Source organism: Salminus brasiliensis, chromosome 23 (genome assembly GCF_030463535.1).
Source record: "Salminus brasiliensis chromosome 23, fSalBra1.hap2, whole genome shotgun sequence".
Classification (NCBI taxonomy): Eukaryota; Metazoa; Chordata; class Actinopteri; order Characiformes; family Bryconidae; genus Salminus; species Salminus brasiliensis.
In genome coordinates, this window is record NC_132900.1 from 9,754,324 (window position 1) to 9,781,112 (window position 26,789).

Sequence of the window (26,789 nt, forward strand, 5' to 3'; positions counted from 1 at the left end):
AGATGCTATGCTTAAAATTCATATAAAGCTAAAGTTTACACAGTTTGCTTATGTTTGTCATGCATTTCCAGTACTTTCTATTAGCCAAATAATATTGCGGGCATTAATGTGCATGTAAATGACATAGAATCAAATAAAGACCTACACTGAAAGAAAGACAACTGGTAAGGTAAGTTGTATGTGACAGCACAGAGAGAGGAGATATTGGCTGCATTCTGTTTAATGCAGTTCCATAGTTTGAACACCAAAGGTCGCAATTTACTTAACCCACACCAGCCCAGTGCATTCATATATAATGCTCCCAGCCTTAGCTCAACCCACACCAACAATGTCATATGGCATTCTTAACTGTACTATTGTTAGTCTGCCCAGTGATAATTTTTGCTTCAGTGTGCAAATGCCAAATATGATTTAGTGCAAACCCACTTTAATGCCACTTCAGTCAGCATTTATGTACAGCATGACTGCAATCAAATCTAATCTGTTTCCCTTTCTCCCAACAGGACGAGTTGGTGCTCCCCCTCCGGCCTAAGAAGTCCCCAGTAAGCGGCATCTGCTGCCTGGCCCTCGGCCTGGTCATCTTCATGTCTGGACTGATCATGGTGTCCGTCTACGTGTATCGCTACTACATCACCCCTCAGGTGAGATGTGAAACGAAATAAACTTTGTTTAATAAACTGAGTTGCTTTCAGGGTTTAATTTGAGCTATTTAAGATCTGAGTAGAAAGAGGAGCTGAGTGAGCTCTCAGTGCTGATATGCACGGCACATCAAGTACAGCACAGTCTAGGCCAAATTCTGTGCCTAAGGAGTAAAAGCATGTGCTGTCAATCATTCTCCTTCATTTTCAGTGTTCTGAGTGTTCGGCGGTGGCACGCTCCGTCTCTCGCCCTCCGCATGTTCTTTTTAAAGACGTGTTCTGTTTCTTGCTCTCCGCTCAGATCCCAGAGGACAGCCTGTTCCATTGTCGGGTGATGTACGAGGACTCCGTGTACGCACCGTTGCTAGGGAGACAGGAGCTGCAGGAGAACGTCGGCATTTACTTGGAGGAGAACTACGAGCAGATCAGCGTTCCCGTGCCTGACTTTGGGGGAAGTGACCCAGCTGATATTATCCACGACTTCCACAGGGTATGTATGGGAGGAATCGGTTAGCGACTGCTTAATTACCTCTCTGCCTGGGTAATACTGAGATTAGAGATGGTACGAGACCACCTTTTTCCCTGGTACAGAGTTTTCAAATTTGATATTTCAACAATTTCAAATTTCAACAATGTGGGAGTGTACTGTTTCGAGCCATATTAGTTACAGCATCAGAGCAGACTCCTCTCCAGCATTTTCTGCTGAAATCAGTCCATTTGACTTGAGAACACCACTTAAGCACAATACATTTGACCGTCATTAAGCTTCATTAAAGTTGTTTGATTTGTATCGCCCTTAACTCCTTCAACTCTTTACATACTTCACACAGAAGTTCTTGGCCCTCATAACCACGGTTCTCTCACAATTGACATTAGTTTCAGAACCCCTAAAATAGGACCCTGTGGGACTCCACAAAATATGCTAACCCAAGTGGTTACCAAATAGTACACAGTTTTTGCATTATGGTTAATAACCTCATTATAAAACTAAGGTTCAAAAGGTGAATGGGGGTAACTACTGAGCTTCATTTATGTTGATGCTAATTTCAGTTTTTTTTTCTTCTTCTTTTTCTTCTTGATAATGCAGGGCCTCACAGCCTATCACGACATTGCGTTGGATAAGTGCTATGTCATCGAGCTCAACACCACCATCGTCATGCCTCCCAGGAACCTGTGGGAGCTGCTTGTGAATGTCAAGGTAACAGATTTTTACACATTGTCGTTGCTTCCTTTTTTTTTCTTTTTTGTCTTTTTACATAACACCAGATCAAAAGATCTCACCTTGAGACCATCTTCTGAGTCACACCTTCTGTTCATTTGGTATCTCACTCCACATATGGACTTTTTCCAAGGATAGGGATTATTGGAGAAGTGACATCTGCCTTGAAGGAGGGGGGCAATAGGGGGAGATGTTATTTTCTACCTTGAGTAAAGAAAGTATGTGCAGTCTCCTTAAACAACCCTAAGTGTTTAGTAAATACAGTGAACTCTAGTTTCTTCCTAAACTAGAGCTGATATCTACACTACACAGAGCCTTTGATTTGGTAAAGGGCTTTTGCATTAGGTGAAAATTCTTTTGACCTTTCACACATTGAACCCACCGTTTATTATTGAGTTATAAATGCCGAACCATTATGAATCATGGTATTGTGGAGTCCCACAGGGTTCAGTGTTGAGGCTTGTGAAACTGATGCTAGTTAAGAGAGTGAAAAACTGAGGTGTAGGCCTGTGCACAGGATTTAAGATGTTGGCATTGACATTTGACCACACTGGTTTCAGTGCATCTATCTCTGAATACCCATGGACCTATGACTCCCAACTGTAACTTTCTCTGCTTGGGTTTTGTGCAGAGAGGCACGTACCTGCCTCAGACGTACCTGGTTCAGGAGGAGATGATGGTGACTGGCCGGGTGAAGAACATGCGCCAGCTCGGCCCCTTCATCCACCGGCTGTGCTACGGCAAAGAGACTTACAGGCTGAAACGCCGCAACGCTCACAGACGTGAGTACATCTGCTCTCTTTCTGTCTGTCTGTGGGAAATGGTGTCTCCAAGTTCCCGTGAAGAGCTTGGCAGAACATTGTCGCTGGCAGTACATTGTCCTTGTCACATAAAAAGCTCGTAACTCCGTTGTGCTACACCATTTGTGAACGTCAGCTGTCCTTTGCATTGTGTGAACATTTCATGAACGCACCAACCGAGGTCCATTAGCTACCATTAAAGCTAACACCACTCTCATAAAGTTCTCCTATAAAGTTAATCCAGAGATTTGAGTGTTAGTTGGGATGTGAAAAAAAACATCTTAATTTCCCATTGGGCATCCGGAAATTACATCTGTCTGTCTGTCTGTCTATCTGTTCATTCCCTCATCTATGTACTGTAAATGAGGCCCAAAACACGACCACAAAGTTTAATAGATAATATTACTTAATGCGTGACAACTATTAAATAACGCTCATTAAAATGATTCTGTGCGGAGGCACACAATGACCACGAGCAAGGAAAAATTGCTCCTAATGGTCATCAGCTGTGTGGGCAGCTACGTGACCAGCTGGAGACCTGTAATGAGAAAGCGTGACTTTAGAAGGAAAAACTCCAGCCGATGACTTGCTGTACCTGTAAACCTCTTAATGATATTCAAGGCTGTAAACCGCTGCGTGTCGCACGTAGACCGCCTCCATCGTAGAGGGGCGGCACAAGAGGAAACCCAGAGCTGAAGGCAGTGTAGGCTGGTGCTGCGTAGTCCCTTTCCTAGTGCGTGTGTGTGTGGGATGCGCACTAACGCCGCAATCCACCGTGTGATTAATCCATGTGCGCGTGATTCACCAGCCTAGGGTACGCTGAGCATCTCCAAGTAGGGCTCTGCACAGGAGGAGGAAGTGATGTGAGCGATGGAGAGGGCGATGCAGCGTGGGAGAAGTAGTTTTTGGCTTGCAGAGGATTCTCCTCGCTCGTATGACTCCTCGGATGCACGGTGACAGGCTGAATGACGTGTTTGGCTAGACGGCATTTGTGCCACAGAGCCCAGACGTTAAAAATAAACCCATCCGCATCTACACTGAGCCGCGGTGTTTATTTTTAGCCCTTTTCCCGACGAGGGGTGGAAAACTCTCCAACTTCCTCTCTTGTAGTGCATCCACCCTCATTTTCTTTCAGTCTTTTTAATTGTTTGTCTTGCTCTCGCTCTTCTTCTTTTTCTCTCTTCTATCCTTTCTCTCTACTCCTTTCTTTATTTTAGTTTTCTCTCCATCCTCATTTTCTTCACTTCCCCTCTGTTTCCTTCTTTCTGTTTCTCTATATCTGTCCTTTATTCTTTACCATCTTACTTCTTGCACTGTTTTGTGTGTCTCTTCCTTCCTTCCTTTCTTCTTTTGTTCTTTTCTCTTCCTTCCCTTTTCCTCTTCCTCCTTTTCTAATTTGTTTCTTTTTCTCTCATTTCTTCACTGCCTTCCTTTTCTTACTAATCCTTTTTCATCTGCTATCTTTTTAACTATGTATTACTTTTATCCAAGTCATCCTCTTTCTTTATCTCTCACTCGCTCGCTCGCTCTCGTCTGCAAGCATGAAAAATTGTCTGATATCTGACTGATGACTGTTTATCTTGTGTCTCCTCTGCAGGTATCAGTAAGCGAGAGGCCAGGAAGTGCCACAGCATCCGTCACTTCGAGAACACGTTCGTGGTGGAGACCCTGATCTGTGACCGGGCCTAAACCTACCACCCTGGGCCTCTTCCCAACTGTACTGAGCAGAACCCAAACCCCGCCCTCCCTGCGTTTAGCTTTCATTGCACTTTATAGCGCCTCTACTCTACTGTACATAGTGTGTTGATTTAGTTACGTTATGTACCTCTTTTTTTCCCTGACATCCCAGTTTGAATCTTAACTGACTGGGGGTCGAGTTTGCAGTTTTTTGTCTTTTTTTTGTCTTAGTTAAAGATATTGATCTGTATATACTGATGATTTACTTAAATTAAATGTTTAGATTTTTTCCCCACTGAATGTGGGTAGGAGCCCTCAGACCTAAATATGAGAGATTGGTCTGCTAAATGTTTGATGTCTTGTCTCTCTGGGATTTAACTGTATAGTACTGACTCCTCTCTCTCCTTTTTACGTTTGAAACTGTGGCATGCACTATGCACTGACTTTCTTCCTTGTTTGTTTGTTTCTTTGTTGGTTAGGTTTTTAATTTGTCCATATGATGAGTTATCTGTACACTTCTGATGTTACCCTGTGTTAGATAAGAAATCCAGAATTGGAAAACCGTCTTAATGCCAAAAAAAATATACCTCATGTTTTACAAGTGTATGGATTAATTGCCTGATGTTTTAATTCAGACATTGTTTGTTTCCTTCAGTGTGACTTCTAAGCAATATGAGCATGTAGAGTTTTCTTCTCTTGGATTTCGTATTTTAACATTAATGTTTTCGTAATCTCCACTGCGATACTGAACTGATACATTTTGTCTCTGTGATTTATCTGTGAATAAACTTTATAGAAAACATTGAAATGACTACAAAGTATGGACTGGAAAAGACGGCTTCTCAGCTGTCCTTTGGCTGTTGGTGGTCAGACTGTAAAAGCCATTATCGTACTGTATTAAAGTTCAAAAAAGTAAATAACCCATTAGGGTGAAACTTTCCACCTACATTCTCTTAGGGTACAGTGTATATATAAGAGATCTACATGTTAAATCTTTTCCTAAACATTTCTGTGGGATGAATCCAGTATGTCTCCAGTTGTACTATAGATGGCCATACCTTGGGCCTGTTGCATTGCTCAGACTGTTCCATTTTGCATGTTCCCCTCATACATACATACACAATTGCACCATTACTTCTTTTTTTCTACGAGAGTAGGGGGAAATTTCCCACGATCCTGGGGTCAGGAACGAAGTAGCTGCTACTGAAAGAGATTCTGAAAACTGCTCAGTGTGATGAGCCACATTCAGCTTCTTCCTTTATGTAAAATATATATTTGCTTGTATTATGACAACTTACCAATAAACTCTTTAAAACTTGCAGGTTTCCTGTTTTATCAGAGCATCTAGTTCTGTGTGGGTGCGTGGGTTTACGCTGCGTTTAAAAAAAAATAAAATAAATGTCAGTAGCTCCCACACTGTAGCATCACTTTTGAGATATCACAGCAAAGAAACAAGTGGTGTAAAACTTGTGTGTGTTAAGAGAAGTGCAAGAATAACATGGTGCAGCCATGCTTGTACACTTGAAGACACACTCAAAGTTCTGTGCAAAGTTTGGACACCACAGACCCACATGTGGCAACCACTGGTAGAGTGATGCTTTTGGCAGCTCAGCCAAAGCCACTGGGTGCACATATACGTTTAAAAGGCAGTAGGGGACTGTCAGAGAATTTACTAATACTAACACCATAAATTCTTTAGGGGCCCTATCTAAACCAAACCTATCCACCTCGAGAAGTTCTGAGCTGGGCATTGTGAGCTTAAATTAACCTAAAGAAATAAGGTACAGTAAAAAAATAATTTAAACTGGACTGAGAGAGGGCAGGGCTAACGGCTTTAATCACCCAGCCTTCATGCATTCATTTGCACATGTTCATATTTGTATTTTCTGAATTTATTGTATTTATTGTCTTTTGTACTTATTGAATTGAACTAAATAACACTTTAAACTGAATCAGTGCAGTACAGTAGATGTAAATGTGTTTTTATAAGTATTGTTTCTTTATGCAGACTGAACAGACTGGAGATTAATTACAAAATTTAAATAAAGTTTCATGTAGTACGTCAAACTTTTTTATTTCAAGGAAATATTCAAGAAATATTTAATTAATTCTACCCTTTTCATTAATTCAAAGAAAATAAACCATATATCTTCCAAACTAGATCATGTAAATGATTCAGACATGCTGTGATTTTCTTTAACCTGCTGACTCAACATTAGGCCATGTCCGACATTAGCATTTCTTACAAGTAAACGTTGGAAACTGCTTAAACAGTAAATTTCTTTATGACGGTGTGCTGATGACTATCTTTGTTTTACATGTTACTTCTGCTTTTTGTTTTTAAACATACACACAGCAGCGGTGGTCCACAAATGAGGAAGTTACAGACAATTTACAAGGTGAAGAACCGTTAAATCAGACAAAGAACCTTTCAAGCATCCAGATAATTCTTTTAGTTATCATTGTTTTATATATCATTGCCTTAACCAAAAACCCTCTAACAACCAGGCAAAGAACCATTAAATCAGGCAAATAGTCACTTAAGCATTCAGATGGGTCTTTGAGATGTCAAGTCAAATTTATTTGTATAACATTTTTACAACTGTTGTTGTAACAAAGCAGCTTCACACAATCAGTAATTAGTAAAAGACAAAAAAAAAAAATAACATAAAAAACATGAAAAATCTAAGACCCCCAGTGAGCAAGCCAACGGCGACAGTGGCAAGTAAAAACTCCCTCAGAGCTGGAGGAAGAAACCTTGAGAGAAACCAAGACTCACAAGGGGGACCCATCCCACTCTGGTCAGAACTATTTATAAATTATTGATCAAAGTTACCAAACCATCTATACTGTTGAACTGCTCTGGTGTGCAACATTTTCATAATCATGATATAATAATCATGGTGTAGTATAACTTAATATAGTCATGGCAGTGATGGTAAGAGTAATAAAAGTAATGAGAGGTAATAGTGGTAATAATAATAGAGGCAGATAGTTAAGAGTCCATTTAGTTAGGAGATGTCATGGTTTCATATAGATTCATTGCCTTTTCTAAAGAACACTTGAACAACTAGGTGAAGAACCATTAAATCAGGTGAAGAACCACTTAAACATCCAGATGGTTCTGTTAGATCTCATTTTTTTTCTCAGTTTATATAGAGCCATTAGCTTTACTAAAGAACCCGTGAACAACCACGTAAAGAACCCCTAAATCAGGTAAAGAACCATTTTAGTATCCAGATGGTTCTTTCAGGCCTCATGGTTTTAAATAGAGTCATTGCCTTTACCCTTTTTAAAGAGTGTACTTCCCAATGGACATGGGCTGAGCTACTGAAAACCACATTCAGCACAATATCATTTTTTTATATCATTTTTCATGTCAGTTATAAATGGCTTTTCTTTAACATAGACAAGTCTCAAATGCTTCTTGTTAGAGACTACCCTGCAACTTCTGTCTCCCATACCCCCCCAAAAAACTGTATGATGGATCACTGACTACATGATTACATGACTCTCAGAGGCATTTCATTATCTAAGTTCTATCAAACAAACCACAAAACCGCCCATGATGCAACAGTCTGGTGCATTATGCTAGGCATAACAAACATTCGGAGGACAGACCAATAGATCTGAAGCCGTGACTTATAAGTGGCCCTGATACCTTGCTACCTGATTGCCCAGAAGAGGATATGGTTGCTAGTGGCCAAAATTTATTTTGGTGAATTAAATGTTGAATTAATGTTTTTACTTAAATCACTTAAAAACTGTGTTCCTGACTGCATTCTTAGTTGTGTGGTTTCTAATCTGCTGCTATGTATGGATAATCATCAACATATAATCTACACAACATCTGCTACAAAACTGACCCAACACTACAACCCTAGTTTTACTGCTAGATCTGTTTTGACATTTCCTGCAACCACATCTGGCCCACTTCTGGATCATGTTTCTATGAGCAATCTACAAACCTAATCTATTTGCACTATGATTCTTTGCACAGCTGTACAGATGTTTACAAAATTATATCTGTACATAGTAGGGTTTTTTTATTTCTTTTAGTACTTTTAAACGTATTATTCTTTATTCTATTTATTGTTTAGTGTATTTTTTTCTCTTAGTGTAATACTTGTTAACAGTCTGTTTGCTTGTTACATGCCATACTTGTGTTGCTCACACCAAGTGAAATTCTTTGTATGTGTAACATACTTGGTGAAATAAAGGGGTTCTGATTCAGATTTAATGTGGGCTACTGGTAGATGTCAGATGTGGCCCAGATTTGATGCTATCAGAGTAACTTGTATGTTCATGGCCATTTCTACCATTTCTTTTTACCCTTCAGAATAAAACAGGCTATTTTGTTACTTTGCAGGGATCAGTTTCCATAAATGGACTGTGTGCTAAATGGACTTATTGCTATGTAACACCCCCTCTACAATGCAAAGGTAAAATCAATTTAAATTAAGTCTAAATGTCTGATATTTCTCATTTTCACATTGTTGTCAGAATATTATCAGATAACTCAACATATTACTAACTTATTCCTCCTTTTTATTTAATAAAAGAAAATGTGAAAAATGTCAATAATGAAAAATGTGTGCTAAGGATTTCTAAATTGTGTAAAATATCCAGGATTTTGCACTGATTTTATGTCTGCGTTTCTTTTTTACAGTCGCCACATATTCTGTGTGCAAATTTTTACAGCTTTAAATGGGTCTGTTTAAGCCCCACCTTCATCTTATTGCCACTATTGGTCTGCACATGCATCTATGTGCAGCCATGTGAAGACTTTGCAAGAGAAGAGATTGCATTCAGCCACATAAGCATTAGTGAGCGCAGGAAATTAATTTAGATGATTGGTTTTGGTTTACACACCAACTCTACTATTTTATCCACTAAATGTAATGATCCAGTGCCCAATGCTGGAAGACTTCTTACCCCTCTAGAAGGCACATGGCATTGGGCATGCTGAGCTTAGCCTGATGTGCAACTGGTCCAAAGTATCTATGGGTGCTCATTTTCTGTCTACTGAACCTTACTGGGTGTCCTGTGGTATCTAACACCAAGACGTTAGCAGAGGATCCTTTAAGCCCTGTAAGCATCGATGAGCCTTACAGATCCTGTTCGGACGATTTCTCATACCTGAGCTTCATACGATCATTGTATGCTTTTCTGTCTATGCTGTGAAAACAGCCTTAATGCCTGGCCCACGCCTTTAGAACTTCCTTCCTTGACTATTTCCTCTTTATTTTAGCTTTACTCATAATTAGACTGTTAAATATGTCTAAAGTGCCTTTTCTGGAGCTCTCATATGCATCACATCGTACAAGTATGATATACAATGTACGAGTAACATTCAGACCAATTTTAATGCTTATGGTTCTTTCCTATATTCCTATCAGTTTAACAGGCTTCCTATCTTATTTTGCAATCAAGTCAAACACTTTTTCACTTTCACAGCTTCACAAGCCCTCATTCTCTTCGTTTCTAGCGAAAGCGTATCCTCCCTTTTAACTCCTGAACTAGACAGTCCAGCATTAATAGTGCTGTGTAGATTGTCTGTTGATGATCATACATATAGAGCTGCAGATTACAAACTAAAAGATGTGATCAGGAACACAATCTTTAAAGCTACTTAAAAGATAAGCTGATCTATTGGATTATTTTTTTCTAAGCATGTCCCGATTCAGTAGGTTTATAGTAACAGGTGCTATATTTTATTCTGGACTGATGTATTTAGTTATCTACATGTCTGTTTTATTAAATGACCATTAAATGATCTTAATACAATCTGACCACCCTGATTGTTCAACTCCCAGTTCCTTTAAAACACTGCAGTGAACTTATGTAGCTGTGAGGTGGGTGTATAGTGGGACACTCTCTGAACTGGTATTTTCTGTTTTTTGTCTACTACTGTTTTATAGCATGGTGAATGTGTTATGATTTGGTTTTCTATAACGTGTGTGTATTAGCCTACTCCCTTCGGTTCTGAATATGCTGTTCAGTGCTGGTACAAAACCAAAGAAAGGTCTGCAATGCTCCTACTGATAAAACTGAGCTTTTCCATGAGGTTCATTTAATAGGGTGTATTTGCTCATTTGGCTTTGGCTGCAAGGACGAAAATGACAGACAATAGGAGCAAAAACTTCTCACACTAAGGCAAAGCACTGGAACCACAGATATTACGTCAAGTACAGTTATGTTACTTTTTAAGAAAGCTGCTCATGAATGCTGTGGATGATGTGAATGAATGGCATCTAAAGAATCCCGGAGAGCACTCTACCACACCACAATAGTAAAAACACAGGGTCGGAACTAGATCAAGCTTGAAACAGACAATAACAAATTCTGTAAATGTGCCTGGATTGGACCTGATCCCGATCCACTAGATCAGATCTTTAAAAAAAATATCCTAATTATTTTTTGTATATAAGTTTTAACAATAGATTTTTAATTCAAAGCATCTAAAGATACAGACTTAAATGAATGATGTAGCAATAAATGAACAATTTACACAATTTTCCATTGTCCCCAGATGTAGCTGATGTGGTGTTGCCTCTGTAGTTAAGGGCTGGATCTGTGAGACTAATGTTGCTGACATACACCAAAAGTCAGCATGAGAAAAGCACCTAATGCATGAGTGTAAATACATGCTTTAGACATCTCTCAACCTTAACCACATTCACGTCTTTCTCAAGGTTGCACAGCATTGCTGATGTGGTTTTATGGCACGGTATGACTTCATGTGAACTATAAATACAAAAAAAACAAACAAAAAAAAGCCCCCTGTGGCTTAAAACCAGAGGACATTTTAGACATTGGCATTTAACTTCAGTTGTCATGTACGAACATCAAACAGATGTATATAACAATCAAGATTTTATGTTCCTATTTATAAACAAATATATTTAGCTTGGAAATTTAAGATTAGCAGTTATAAATAAAAACAGATGTGTCCACCTGTTTCAAAAATGAAACCCCTCTGTTGTTGGTTTTAATAAGAAAAAATAAGTACATTCCCCCCCCCCCAATACAACAAGCACTGTTATTCATACAAATGTAACACTTTAACATTTTATAATCAGGCTACATGAGCAAGATTGCATGTAGTCTGTCACTAAACAGCACTGGCCATCCGGTCCGGGTGTTAAGGCTGAAGTGCCCAAGAATTCTGGTACACTCTTGGAGGCTTCAGGCTCTGCTCTACCATCTGTTCTTTCAAAACCAAATGTGAAAGTTCTTTTCACTCACAGCCTCTTCCTGCCAATGCATTTCAGCTAGTAGTAGTTCTTTCACATTCTGAATGTCCTTCTGTCTCATGTTTTGCTCGTGTCTCATGTCTTACTTGCTGGCAAGTATTGAATTTGTTGTTGCGGTGAAAAGACTACAACTGAAACAAGTTAACAATGTTATAGCTTTAGTATTCAACCTACTAAACAGCAATGGCTCATATGTGGACACACAAACATCAATTTATCGCTCCTATAACCACATAACTTGGCAGTTGTTACAGCAGATATAGCAGTTATTAAACAAAGCATACAGAATACAAAATATGTTGTAAGAATCATCACTAAAAAAATAAACCTGCATGGAATATGCTGTGCAAGTTTCATTTTCATTCTAGCTTCAATACAAAAACCTTAAACACATTAATAAATACATTTAATTAGAGAAATAAACAAAAAAGCATAGGCTATAATACACTGACTGAACAACATTATTTTGTGATTTAAAGATTTGTGATTTGTGAAAGAAAGATTTTGTTGCTTATTTGTTATTTTATCAGTTGTCAAATAAACACATTCTCAAAGGGGAAATGATGTTGCAGTCACAACTTTTATTAATGTGTGAAAAATACATATGATGTGGTGCACCAACATTCAGTCAGTACTCAACTTGCTCGACCAGCATGTATGTTTTCATTTCAGTTTGATGGTTAAGCTGGTTTACATGCATGATCAACCTGAGCAGGCTAGACCACCAGTATGACCAGGCTTGACCATGCAGCAGAACTGGCATGACCAGCATGGCCAGAATGGTCGACCGGCATAACCAGCAAGACCATCAGCATCACCAAGCTGCTTGACCAGCATGACCAGCATCACCAAGCTAGTTGACCAGCATGACCATCAAGTCCAAGCTGGACGACCATCGTTACCAAACATAACCAAAATCAAATGCAACGTACACTATACTGGTCAAGAGATGCTTAACAAACTTTAGTAGCTTTCCAGAAAAGGGTATGCAGTCACCAGGATTACCAGCTTTTTACCCACCTTGACCATCAAATACCAGATGAGACCCTCAAAACCAGCTACCAGCAAAAGCTAGTCTTTTAAGCAGGTTAATGATAGAGAATCTAACTTATGTAGGCTTACACTGCCACACACATCATGAAATGATTACTGAAGGGATCAATATAAAGAAACAATGTATGAGCGATGGTTTGGAAGCAACTGACGGTGTTGAAGACCGTAAAGAGCGATGCTGACCTTGCTGTATATCAGCAAGACACGTGATTATTTTACATAGCATATATCATTGTAAACCGCAACTGCTATTATACATACACATAGATAACATACACTCTAGTGTTAGCAAACACTAGAAAGTAGCCAATAAAGCTAACAAAGCAAAGCTAAAAGATTTCTATTTTGTTTGCGTCACATACTACCATTTTGATCACACATACACTGCATACCATGTATATTTGTAGACACCCCTTCTAATGAATGCATTCAGCTACAGTAAGTTGCACCCACTGCTGACACAGAGGTGCAAATTAAAACACACACACACACACCTTTTCTAGTCCCTGTAGAAAGGTTCTGCCAACAGATTAGGATGCCACACATGTAGCAGATACACAGAAACACATTGTCACCATTCTTAATGGCAGGTGTGAGCTAGAGGGGCATCATTTATATTCTATATAAATTATGCTCATATACTAGATTATGCTATTTTATGTAGTAGTACAAAGCACATGAAGCTCCAATTCCATTTAATGATTCATTTCACTAAGGCAAAAATGATCATGCAACTACACTGTTGGCAGATGAGGTGTTAAAGAGGACTTTACCATAGTCTCTAAATGTATCACTAGCAAGATGTTTTACAGGGTTAATTAAAGTAATTAAAACTGCCAGTAATTAAAACTGCGGTTTATAGGGTTCATCCTAAATGCTAACACATCACACTACACATAAATGATATGTACAGTATTTATACTCATCACTTAATTAGTATGGGTAACGGCAGGTGCTGGAGTATTCGTTAGATATCCCAGTCTCTCCTCTGAGATCGCACTGTAATGCACAATCTACTGAAAATTTTACATCACATCACAATTAGACAAACCAGAGAGAGTGAGTTAAGTAGTCTTATAAGATGAATGATGAATCACATCCTGAAACTGTGAAACTCTCTAACCAATGGGGGGAGGTAGATTTGCTACGTGTACTATTTTGTGGTAGAAAATGAATTAATAAAGAAAGTAAGGAAGACACAACTGCAACAAAAGAAACAGTTTCAACAGTGGCTGACTGGACCCCAGAATAACTCCACAAGCAGATTCATCACATGAAACTTCATGGGCCTTGTGGTTTTAACCAAATTTGCCAGCTGCAAACTGTTACAGCATCATGCCTATACTGTTAACACTGCATGCACTTCTTACCTGCTAAGTCAGTGGTAGGATGTCCTGAATTAATGTCTAAATAAATTCAATAAGATCCTGAGAATGGACTGAACTGACCATGTTACAACAGATATAACTTACTCAAACCTGCTATAACTATATATAACTATATATAAATCTTTAATGCATCAATTAACTTTTTAAATGACAAACAAAATGCAGTAGTGTGGCATGCATCTGTTTTTTCAGCGCTTTTTCAGAAGACTAAAATGAGATTTTTTAGTATATTGAGGCCTTCACATACATTATATGTCCAAATGTTTGAGGAAACCCCTTCCAATGAATGCCTTCAGCTACATTAAGTTGCACCCAATTCTGACACAGACGTGCAAATGCATGTGCGCACACACACACACACACACACACACACACACACACACACACACACACACACACACACAAACGCAAGAATGCATGTATGCACAGAATAGAACTGGACTCTCTGAAGTATACCCCCCATCATTGAACTGTGGAGGGGTGGAACTGTGTTCTCTGGAGTGATGGTGTTCCCTCCAAAGCTGTTGGGATGTCTTGGGGAGTGACCATCCAACATGCTGACCTCACTAACACTGTTGTCGCTAAATGCAATCAAATCCTCACAGCAATGCTCCAGTAGACACACACCTTCCTTAGCTTATAAAGTCTCAAAATGTCTTTCATTTACCTGTAACCAATATGAACCACTGCCGTAGACAGAGCTTGCGCATGTCACATAGTCAAAATGAAAATGTCCTTTAGAACGGACATACATGGTGATCCTACATACAAAATATATAAATACAAATTCTTACACATTGTAGGTGGCCGGAATGGGATGAGGTGAAGATTTTCTTGCCAATGGTTATCCCTGAAGTAACAAAGTGTGTGTGTGTCATGTTGTGTCGTGGTGGGGTTGTTGCTATCCTTTCAATCGATGCAGGCTGTTCAAATGGTCTTGGTTGCAAAGCTGAGTCCCACATGAGCTAATAAAGTTGCATGAACAGCTTCTAGACTGACTCCTAGCCTAATCTTCTGAAACCTTCTACTGTAGTCCATAGAGTCTTTGTGTGATGGATCACTCTGGGACTCCTCTTAAGGGAACAGGGTAATACGAATTGGAGGTTTTACGGTCACTTGCTTTGGGCAAATCCAATAAGTTCTTCTTCTGCAGGCCCTTGGTGCTGAAGTAGTAGACCAGAGGGTCCAGGCAACTGTTTGTACTAGCCAGGCACATGGTCACTGTTTGTATGTCCAAGAAGTTGTAGCTCAGGACTTCCAGCTTGTACAAGCCATAGAGAATGAAGGCAACATGGAAGGGGATGAAGCAGATGGCATAGATCAGCAAGTTGGACAGAAGGAGCCACACCATCTTCACACTGACCTCAGAGGATGTGGATGATGCAGAAGCCACGGCTATGCCTCGCAGCTGCCGGATGACCACCACGGTGCAGCCCAGGATAATGCAGAAGGGCAGGAGAATCCCTACAGCGGTTACGACGCAAAGTATGTAGAAGCCAAAGTGCCAGTTCTCCTCACTGTAGTGCTCAAAGCAGCGCATCACACTGCACTCTGTGTCATTGTTGGCCCGGTGGTTGAGGGCCACAGGTACAGCCAGCGTACCTATGACCAGCCACACGAGCAGGCAGGAGAGCCAGGCCACCGTGGGAGTGCGGACAGGACGGGAGCGCAGAGGGTAAGCCACGGCCAACATACGGTCCACACTGACCAACATAATGAAGAAAGAACTGGAGTAGAGGTTGACAGAAAAGAGTGTCCCCGGGATCATGCAGGCCAGGTCACCCAGTGTCCAGCGTCCAGTAGAAAAGTAGAGGATGCGCAATGGCAAGGACAGTGTGAAGAGCAGGTCAGACAGTGCCAGGTTTGCCATGTAGATGACCGGAACGGATTTACTCAGGCTTAGATGGCGCACAAACATCCAGAGAGCAATGGCATTGAGAGGAAGCCCCAGCGCCAGCACCGTGCTGTAGGTGATTTGGAAGAGAGGGTACCTCAAATGCGTCAGGTTGCAGTTGCTAATGTTGGACATGTTGGAAAGCATTCGCTTAAAGGTGGTCCTCAAAGTTGTGAAGAAATATGAGTGTACGGATATGAGCTAGGTTTGCAACCGTTGCTTTCTGCAGGCACAGACTGAAAAACACAGGAAACTGTGGGAGGTATTACTTTATCACGTGCAGCCTACTTGGAGTGCACAGAGTAGCTCAACTGCAGACCAAGTTTCACAATAGCATTTCAATGGTTAGAATAATGTGTAAATGGCAGTCAGGGTTAGGTTGAGTATCATTTAGCTTAGTTCATCTCATGGCCTCTGAGGTCTTTAAAAACTACATGCTATAAAATAATAAAATATATATAATAATTATGACTGTAGCCATATTCATGCATGCATCAGAAATGGCTACTTACACTGTACTCAGAATGATAGAATCACAATGAGATGGTGCCATCTTAAGGCCAATACTGGCTTAGCTTCTTAAGGAAAATGTGTGTGTGAGAATCACTTTCACCTCAATGCGCATGCATACAGCATGCATTTCCAGTGATTTCTGTTTTACAGCAGCCAAAATACTGCAATCGTGCTATGTCTAGGTCTCAGCCAACCCTAACCTGAACCCCAGGAACCAAAATAAAAAATCTGGCTCCCTTACTTTTTTTAAATGTTCCACTTCTGTATAAACACTCACATTTCCAAAGGACTTAACAGTGTTTATTATTGTAGGTATTGGCTAACTCACTGTATCTGTGGTAGCAGACTTATTATTCTCACCTCCAATCATCCTACCACCTGTCCGCTAGACCCTGTTCCATCCACACTATTCCAAACAATTACTCCAAACCTCCTTCCTTTAATCTCTTTCATCATCAACTGCTCTTTGTTGTCAGGTACCATCTGCCTTCAAGTCCGCCAGAGTTGTCCCTGTCCTAAAGAAACCAACTCTAGACATTGATCTGTCATCCCTTAAAGTCCATGGAAGACGAGCGTCCATGCTTTTTTCTGTCTTGGCACCAAAGTGGTGGAACGAACTTCCCCTGGGTGTCCGAATGGCAGAGTCACTCGCTGTCTTCAAACGCAGACTGAAGACCCACCTCTTCCGAGAATAGTAGAGTACTATGGTCTTTTTATTGACTTGTGTTTAGTAGTGTCTAAGCTCAGAGGTATCTTTGAATTTTTAGTCCATTGAAACTAGCTAAGATTATTCTTGAGTAAACAGCGGAAGTAACATGGACACAAATCTCATGTTTTAATTTTGGTAGCACACAGTCAACAGCAGTTTGATGGTGGTGCTTGTGGTAATGTTGCTGTGATGTGGTGAGCTAGTCTAGGCAAAAGTGCAGAGCTTATCTTTGATCCCAATACAGCTCAGCTGGTCTACAGACTGCATGACCGCCATCTCTGGACATGCTGATTTAAATGCAAGGCTGCAGAAAAGGTGAAAATATGCCATGGTGTGGAAGGACACTCATCTAAAAATGGTTGATCTCAAAAGTATAACAGCTACATGCTATCAAACATAATATCATAGAAAAATAATGATTATGACTAAAGCCATATAAAAAGATCATCTCTGCATCAGAAATGGTTCATCAGTTACTTTGTACTCAATAGAACGATAGAATCATAATAAGGTGGCGCCATCCTATGGCCAATATTGGACTAGCAACTCACTACTCCCTCAATGCAAGACAAGACAAGACAACCATATTTACCATTAATGTTGGAGCACATTTGCCCAGAGTGGTACGCAGACATTGCTGCAGCTTCCGGGGACATGCATTCACACAATCTCCAGTGATTTCTGTATTACTGTAGTACAAATGCTGCAATTATACTATGTCTAGATCTCAGCCAACCCTAATCTGAACCTGAGGTTTCCGAGATGCTAACACACTTAACCCTGTACCTCATTATCATGCCCTTTTGAACATCAGTCAAGTCGTGTCCTTTGTCCATGCTAGTCATTTTGCAATCTGCTACAACTGACTGGAGTGCTCGCTTATTTATACGTGCAGCATCCCAGCAAACACAGTTCTGACAACCCTGTGTTTGCGAATGCGGACCACGCTAGCTGAGGCAAGGAGGAGAACTCGAGAAATTTGGGCTGGAGTTCTGGGGGCTTCGAGCTGATGGGACCCGAAGCCAGACCCCCCATGCCAGGTAGAGGTTGAGTATGATTGGATGATCAGGAGGAGCACGGGCGGTGGTGGGGTGCAAGTTTTCGTCACGAGAATGAGAAGGGAGAGGAACGGTTTTATAGTGTGTAGAAATGGAGGGGAGCATATTTTAATGTGGAGACAAATGGCTGGACCTCATGAATAAAAACAAAACTCAATATACAAAAATAGCTTTTTTTTTTTAAGTAAGGAAGCAGATTTTCTATTTTGGTTACTGAAGCTCAGGTTAGTCCCCTAAGACCTAGACATTATAGTATAATACAGTATAGAGAGTATAATTGCAGTATTTTGGCCACAGTAATACAGAAATCAATGGAGATTGTGTGTATTCATGTAAATTGGGGTGGTAGCGAGTCTCATGCACACATTTACCTTAAGGTGCTAAGCCAATATTTGCCACAGGATGGCTCCACCTCATTATGATTTCATTGTTCTGAGTACAGTGTAACCAAAGTAGCCATTCCTGATGCAGCTATAGTCATAATTGTTAAATTATTATTATAGCATGTAGCTGTTTTTACTTTTGCTGGGAAACCCTGTTACGGAGCACCTGTGATGTCCCGGGTAGAGTTCATTCCAAACCAGGAGTGGTCATAATATTCTGATATGACTATGTGTTTTAGAATACATTATTCTAACCCATTATATATCAATTTGTATTTTTATGAGGCACTCGGCTCAGTGGGGCCCTTGGCAGCCGCCTAACACTGTTCCGAATCCATATTCCCTTATACACATTTAGAAATGTTCATCACAAACATTCCATAAATGTAATCAATATATCACTGCTGTCCAATAAAAAACATGTATCTCCATTATTGTCCATTTTAGTTTTCTCCATGTTTGAACCCTGTAGCTGAACTGTAGACAGAGTCAATACTTCTGGATGAAATGACCAATAGAAATGCTCTAAATTACTAACTCTTTTCCCCCATTGACTTCCATTCAAAGTTAAGGCCATTTTTGCCTTTTCCTGTAAAGTCACCATTTTGGAGATCCATGTTTTTCATTGTAGCACAGGTGTGTGGCTTGCTTGTGTAAAAAATAGTATTAATCTTGCTCAGATATTCTACAATCTAAGAACATTACATGTACAATTGCACCATCTGCTTGTCTTTTGCAAATGGATTCTAAAATTACATGAAGTTGGAACTGTTGTGAACCGCTGTGACCATCCACACACAGTCACTGTAAAGACAGTATGACAGTAAATGTTGCTGATCCATATAAACAGGGCTGCTTACTTTGTTTTGAGGTGAATGGAGAGACATGTGCAGGTGGATGGAGTGTGTAACCACTCTTGCACTGCCTAACACTAAACTACAAGCCCAACCAAAGTTGAAGGTAATTAACATGTAGACCAACAAAATTATGCTCAGAAGTTTTGTCTAGACTAGCTTACCACACCACAGTGACCCCATTAACACATTACATTAACATTGCACAAGCCACCTGCAGCCTTGGTTTACAGACAGACTGAACCAATCACTGTAGAAAAACATGGACAGTGCAACAGCCTCAGAAGTGAAACCACAGGTCTAGTACTTCTGCTGACTGGTTGCAGTATGATGTGTAGTTCTGCCAATCCCCATATGTGTCAATGACAAAACAGCCCATTTCCATCAAATGTCCATCAGATTTCATCAAATTCTCCTCTAAACTGTCCTTCCATCTCCAGTGCCTAATTCCAAGTTTTCCCTGGGCACGAGTTGTTACGTTCCTCCAGGAATCAGTTTTTAAAACATTACCCTGCTACATCATAAAAAGGTGGGGTTACACTGAAGTGATTGACAGCCTTGGCTGGAAGAGCGTCTGTAGGACCTGCACTGTGTCCTTTCTGTTTATTACATGGAGCACCTGAGCTGTAGTGGGTCTGAGACACACTTGGTCTGAAACCAGGTGAGTAGGCAAGTTTGACTTGTTTTCTACGATCATTGGTCTGAATGCTGGCTAAGCAAAGATCCCAGAGACATTGGAAAAAGTCTGCAAGGGCTTGAAAGTAAAGCCTGAATATGGCCTGTACCTGCAAGATTGAGGCCCAACTGGTACGGGAAACTTTAAAACTTGACCTGACCTAAACATGCTATTTTGGATGCAGTTACATTGTGAGAAACAGGGAGGCTGAAAAGGGGGCTAGGACAGAAAGCGTGCACGTACGTGGGAAAGTGGAAGGGAGGGAGATTGTGCAAGTTCAAAGCTGTAGGCTCTGCCTGAAAGGTAACACATGCTGCTATTTTGAAGGGGGTGTAAAATGCTAAACACTAGCAGTGGGGTGTTGATGCTTTAGTAATGGCAGGACATGTTGTTAGCTTCATCACTAACTTCATTACTAAAACACTAAATACTAGCTGCATGAAAATCTTTAGCTATGCCTTTAAAAAGTGGGGTGTTCTAGAGTGACAACTCAAAGAACCATCTCCATGAATGGTACCAATGGTTCTTTGCCTGGTAAACGGTTATTCTCAGTGGGGAAATGCCTGTTGTTGAGAGCTAGAACTAATATATTGCTTGCGCACTGTTATCGCACTGTGCACATGTGCAATAGTCACAACGCAGGACATGCAATGCCTTCAGCAATGTCAAATTATACATTTTTACATTAAATTTTTCTATTGGCCTAAAAAATATTTGCTTTTAATTTTTTTTATGTGCTTTTGCGTTTATTTTTATTTTTACTTGATACAAAAGATTACATCTGCCCAATATTGGATACACATAGTGTATATTATTGTCACAACATATTGTGCAGCCCTAGAGAGAACCTTTGAACCATAAATTGCTCTATATACCACTAAAAAGAGTTCCACTATTGTTACAAGTTAAACAAAACTTGCTAAGCCTTTTTTATGTCCACTAACGAAGAGGCTGGAGAAACAAAAGTAGTAACTGAAGATACGTTCATGCTAAAGCTAACATACAGTTTACACACTGCACCCTGTGCACCCTGTAGTTGGCCGCTTGGTTCTCTAGGCAGAGTGTTCTTTTAAGGGCACCATGTCCCAATTTCCAAGCCACCCTTGACTCAACCTGCTTTTAACCACCATAACCACCCACCAAAGGCCTTTTCCTTTTGTCAGTTAGTGGGTTCATATACAGAACTTCATATATCCAAACAGCACAGTGCTGGAGTATGTCTTTAATGCAACTACTACAATTTCCATACTACTGAATATAACAGACAATGAAAAACAGTACGCTAAAATGTGAGCTGTAAATGCTCATTTGTTTACAGCTTAATGTTTCTTCTGCAAAAGGTGATACTTCGAATAGCCAAAAGCAGCAGTAGTTGCAGAAACACTCTTACAATCTTACTGCCATGGTCCTACAACTCCAGCCAACTTGAAGCCCCCCAGCCACAACATCCTAACCATGACAGACACTTGTCCATCCCCCGGTTCTCTTTTTTGAAGCAGAGCAGAGCAGTGTGCTACTTCCTCAATGTCAAGGGCAGCAGGCATCTGTCTTTCACAAAATCCCGACATAGCATCCTCCAGCACTACCGTCTCCACTCCTAACTTAAATATGGACAGCCCATCTCATTTAATTTTGGGTAGTTATCCGAAAGCACCCATATGGACCAACGGAGTAGGTTTAGTGCAGGCCAGACCAGTCTCACCCATGGCTAGAATGTTCTGTCTCTAGCGAGATTCACAAAACATGGATACACTTATTGGACAAGAGTACTTAAACAAGACGGTGGTTGCCTTAAACTTGCCTTTAGTGTCCCTCAAGTGATATGTCTGCATAGATAATAATACTAAGCCTAGAGGTTAAGGGTCAGAAGCTTCAGGGTCAGTCAGATATAGCCTGTTGCAACAGCTGAGAACAACTGAGTCACAATATTGGACAACAGAAAGGGAAGAACTTGGGGAGCTCGTGTTTGAGCTGCCTGCAGAACGGACTGTGAACTAAGAGCTTCTGCACAGACCAAATAAATAACCTCATTTCTGCACCCCTACGTCTCCAGCTCACTTTCTTTTTCTCTGCATGAAAATACAAGTAGACAACAGTGGGGAACTAAAAGTGGTCCACAGGAAGCACCCCTGAAGCTGTCAGTGTTCCTGAGACTATAATTACACATCTTTGACTATAATAACTTACAGAAGAACACAGTTAGATTTCTGTACTTCATGATAGAACATCTAAACGAGCAAACATTCATAACAACCCTATTCAGATGAATTCAGACATCATTCAACTTTACCTGTAACCTCGATCTCCACCTGCCTCTCCACTGTCTGAACCGCTATCAGGGTGTTTCTGTCACCTGACAAAATAGCACACTAATGCAGCCATATAAACAGTGAGCAAACACATTCATGGCTTTGTTGAGTGTTATTATTCCCATTACTGTTGACTGACGACGCATTAGCTAACACAACACAAGCGACATTTATTTGATTACTTACACTTAGACTTACACTTTGACTTGTTGTAAAGTAGCTAACTCCTATGCCCACCTTTCTCTTTGTTGCTGCCACCTGGACTGAGCATTCCTCCAAATTAGGGTAACTGCCAAACACACACACAACGTTTAGGGTTCCCACCGTATAATAGCCTGCGGCATCGTCCCCAGTTTACTAGTAAACTGCACTGTCCCTTACTGAACCAATAAGGGATTCAGTGAATCAATACGAGAGCAACGACAGAGATTCAGTGAATCAATACAAGAGCAAAAAGAGAGATTCCGTGAACCAATACGAGATTCAGTGAATCAATACGAGATTCAGTGAATCAATACGAGATTCAGTGAATCATTTTGAGAGCAAAAAGAGAGATTCAGTGAATCAATACGAGAGCAATAAGAAACATTGAATGAATCAATACGAGATTCAGTGAATCAATACGAGAGCAACGACAGAGATTCAGTGAATCAATACAAGAGCAACGACGGAGATTCTGTGAATCAATACAAGAGCAACGACAGAGATTCAGTGAATCAATACAAGAGCAACGACAGAGATTCAGTGAATCAACACGAGAGCAACGACAGAGATTCAGTGAATCAACACGAGAGCAAAAAGACAGATTCCGTGAACCAATACGAGATTCAGTGAATCATTTTGAGAGCAAAAAGAGAGATTCAGTGAATTAATACGAGAGCAATAAGAAACATTGAATGAATCAATACGAGATTCAGTGAATCAATACGAGAGCAACGACAGAGATTCAGTGAATCAATACGAGAGCAACGACAGAGATTCAGTGAATCAATACGAGAGCAACGACAGAGATTCTGTGAATCAATACGAGAGCAACGACAGAGATTCAGTGAATCAATACAAGAGCAACGACAGAGATTCAGTGAATCAATACGAGAGCAACGACAGAGATTCAGTGAATCAATACGAGAGCAACGACAGAGATTCAGTGAATCAATACGAGAGCAAAAAGACAGATTCCGTGAACCAATACGAGATTCAGTGAATCAATACGAGATTCAGTGGACGATTCATGGTTGGACTGCATCTCTCTTTGCCTACATGCACATCTAGCTCAGGTCTGGCGCTTCTTAGAGCCACAGCTTCTCACAGATTATCAAGAAACCGCAACGCCAATCATGATAGTATTGATCTCTTAACCGTTTGTGTACCAAATACACTGACTAGACATTAAGGGAGACGCATTTAAAATACACAAATTTTAAATACTTGTTTACATACCCTATTTAGAAAAAGCAACCTTTTGTTGTTGCCCACCCACATAATTTAAATGCCCAACCAAAGAGGAGGTCCTAGTATCACCTCTGCCCTCAGCACTCGCTTTCGGACAAACAGCTCTGCCCGCTTATTACGATCGAGCACAAAGGTCTTCTGTGACTTCGCTTCTTCCACTCAACTTTCTCTCTTTTTTTCCTGCCTGCCATGACCACTGAAACAAAGGTGACCATGGTTGGATGGACTTTTTTCATAGCCAGTCCATCCGACTGTAAGATAGGGAGACGTTATCTGTAAACAGACGCCATGTTGACCGTTATGAGAACTCCCATTCACATTTCAACCAAGTGGCCCGTCTCCTTATTTATAACATCTCTGCAGCTACATGTGTGCGTTTAATGATCTAGACCTGCTTCAGGTGAGCTGACCGCCAGCAGGAAGGAGTTAGTGCGAATTTGTCCATCTCTCCCAGATACAGACTGTTTGGTGGTATTATTTTCTATGCTTCTTAGTCTAATACATGAATTACCTGTAACATAACCAGGCTTAATTGGTACCTTCAGTAGCCATCAGCCCCCCTCTTCTTTTTTGTAAAATGAATTTAATTTAATTTAATTTTATTTATATTGGATGGATTTAGCAGCAATTTGGTAGTCGTATTTTAAGTGCATAGGCCTTATACATTCAGTTAGTATTATAATATAAAACATCGATGTACTTTATGTGCATTTAGACACATTATCTAATCATTGGGATACGAATCAGTAATATGACTGATTCCACGCTGTAGCTGTGAAGTATGGCAAAGCATAGCAGAGGTCCCAGCTGACTGACAAAGAAAGTAAAGCATACATGTATATTATACATGTTTTTGCACATTTGCGAAACATTGAAAAAGTGAATTGTATTTGGCAGCTGGCTGTAAGAAAACCTGTCTACTGTCATCAGTAGTTGTGAAATAGTTGTGGCAGGATGTGGTCTCAGTGCCAGACAGAATTGGAGCCTGGTTGGCTTCTTTCGGAGGCATCAGGTGACGTTTTTCAAACGATCATTGGTGAGGTCCTGTGGAAACTCTATTCACCACAGCTGGCTTGATACCCAGGACTGTCTGATTAAAGGATCAGTACAGTTGTGCGGGTTTAGTGCACACACGCAGTTCTTCACATGAATACACTTAAAGCATAATCATAGGCCACTGAAGATGCACTGTCATTCTGCAGTCATTGTCTGGTTAAAGCCCTAGATCTTAATATTTTTCTTCTACGGGAAGCAGATAAGCTGTTTTTGAAATTGACCCTGTCTTAAAGCTCTGTTGTCCCTGGTTAACTGTCCTAAATTTAAAAAAAAAGAAAAAGAAAACTTTGCAGACGGCTTCTAGTCCAGATATATTCTTTGGTCATCTTACATGTACAGCTTATTTAAGGTCTATCGATACATTTTCTGTGATATTTAGCAGGGACACCACCTGCCTTACTAAAATCACCATGGTAAAAAATCAGTTTTATTCTGAACGGCGCTAGCTACTTTTCCCATGATCTTTCCAAAAGCTTGAGCTGGTTGCTTCTTTAGTCTATGCCAGTTTATTAGTTTTTGGAGTAATTGACAATGTAAATAATTAAAAGAAAGTCAGCCAAGCAAGGTAATGATAGCTCATAGCTATATGTTGTGGTTATGGCCACTTATAAACGTATAACCTAAATACATAACCAAAAATACATATTACACCAGCAAAGGCATTAGTAACGTTAGCAAAGGCTTTATTTATGCTAGCTAGTAACAGGGGCATTGATAACACAAGCTTGAGAAATGAGTTCTAGCTATAGTTCACATATAATTAAGGGATTATTTCATGCATTACTAATATTAATAATTTATTATTATTATCATTAATATTATTAGTAGTAGTATCATCATCATTCATATTAATCATTATATTTATATTATTAGGCAAGCAGGGGAGTACAGCTGTAGCCCTCTTAATTCTGTGTGTCTCCCAGTACAAGTTGTCCAAAAACGCATGTGATATTTAGGTCAAGGGTAATTGAGGGTCATTTCAAAAGTTTTCTGGTTTTGAGGGATGGCTTGGCATTTGCACAACCCTAAAGCACGATAGAACCACTTCCATGCTTCACAGTTGGCAAGGTATCCTCTGTGTCTTTTGCTGAAAGTCCATGGTCTTTATCAGTGCATAGTACGTGTTTCCAAAACTCACCTGGCTTGTCTTGATGTTCTGTAGCACATTTCAAATATTGAGTTGACAGGTTTCCTTCTTATGACTCTTTTATGCAGATTAAGTTTGTGCAAGCAACCGCAAGCTGAAAACACTTGGCTATTTTTTTATAGCCTTCCTCTGCCCTGTGGGTATTGATTACTTTCGTTTTCAGAACTTTAGATAGAGGCGTTGAGAAGACCATGTTTAATGAGTGTTAGGAAAAGGTTTAAAAAGCGAGATAATTTATAAAGCTTGGGAATTTGCTTCAGCTGACATTTTCTAATTGTCTCAGGCCTGATTTGCTAATTAAGGTCTGAGACCCATATAAGTTGTGGTGTCCAAACTTGCACAGGCTACATTAACGATTTTGACATCAGCCATCAAGTTTCTGTCCTTGTGCTCCATCATATCTATCATGTTGAATGTAGTTGTCTACCCAGTATATCTCAATGCTCTCTCCCTGTTTTCCACACTGTCAATTAACCATTACACAGCCAAAATCATTCAGTTAGAAATCCTGTTCAAAGTGATACTCACACTATTACCCTTTGATGACCTTTGTTATTCTCATCTCTTGTCTCATCTCGATGAACTCCGTGTGCACTGCATGTTTGAGTTGCACGACACCACAGTGCAGAAACGTTACACTGGTGTACTTGTTCCTGTTTAGTTTTTTTGTACAGAGTTGACTGGCATAGTTTTGTTTACTTTAGCCT

The 26,789-nt window shown here is 40.2% G+C and overlaps 2 protein-coding genes across 2 annotated transcripts in view; one reads left to right on the forward strand and one right to left on the reverse strand.

Moving 5' to 3' along the window:
• itm2cb (integral membrane protein 2Cb) overlaps positions 1 to 5,652 on the forward strand; it is a 7,628-nt gene extending 1,976 nt beyond the window's left edge. Inside the window, exons 2-6 of the mRNA XM_072669085.1 lie at positions 504 to 641; positions 940 to 1,128; positions 1,726 to 1,836; positions 2,489 to 2,639; positions 4,255 to 5,652. Of these exons, the coding sequence (XP_072525186.1) occupies positions 504 to 641; positions 940 to 1,128; positions 1,726 to 1,836; positions 2,489 to 2,639; positions 4,255 to 4,346 (681 nt within the window). The 3' untranslated portion in view covers positions 4,347 to 5,652. The remainder of the gene's footprint in view (positions 1 to 503; positions 642 to 939; positions 1,129 to 1,725; positions 1,837 to 2,488; positions 2,640 to 4,254) is intronic.
• Positions 5,653 to 11,314: 5,662 nt separating this feature from the next.
• Positions 11,315 to 16,279, reverse strand: lpar5a (lysophosphatidic acid receptor 5a). Its single transcript, XM_072668760.1, has one exon. It carries the CDS (start codon positions 16,070 to 16,072, stop codon positions 15,089 to 15,091), a length of 984 nt encoding a protein of 327 aa, XP_072524861.1. The 5' UTR covers positions 16,073 to 16,279; the 3' UTR covers positions 11,315 to 15,088.
• Positions 16,280 to 26,789: the final 10,510 nt, after the last annotated feature.

What these genes read in the sequence shown, in the direction of transcription:
- lpar5a (XM_072668760.1), bottom strand. Translation starts at nt 16,072, where the DNA reads ATGCTTTCCAACATGTCCAACATTAGCAACTGCAACCTGACGCATTTG.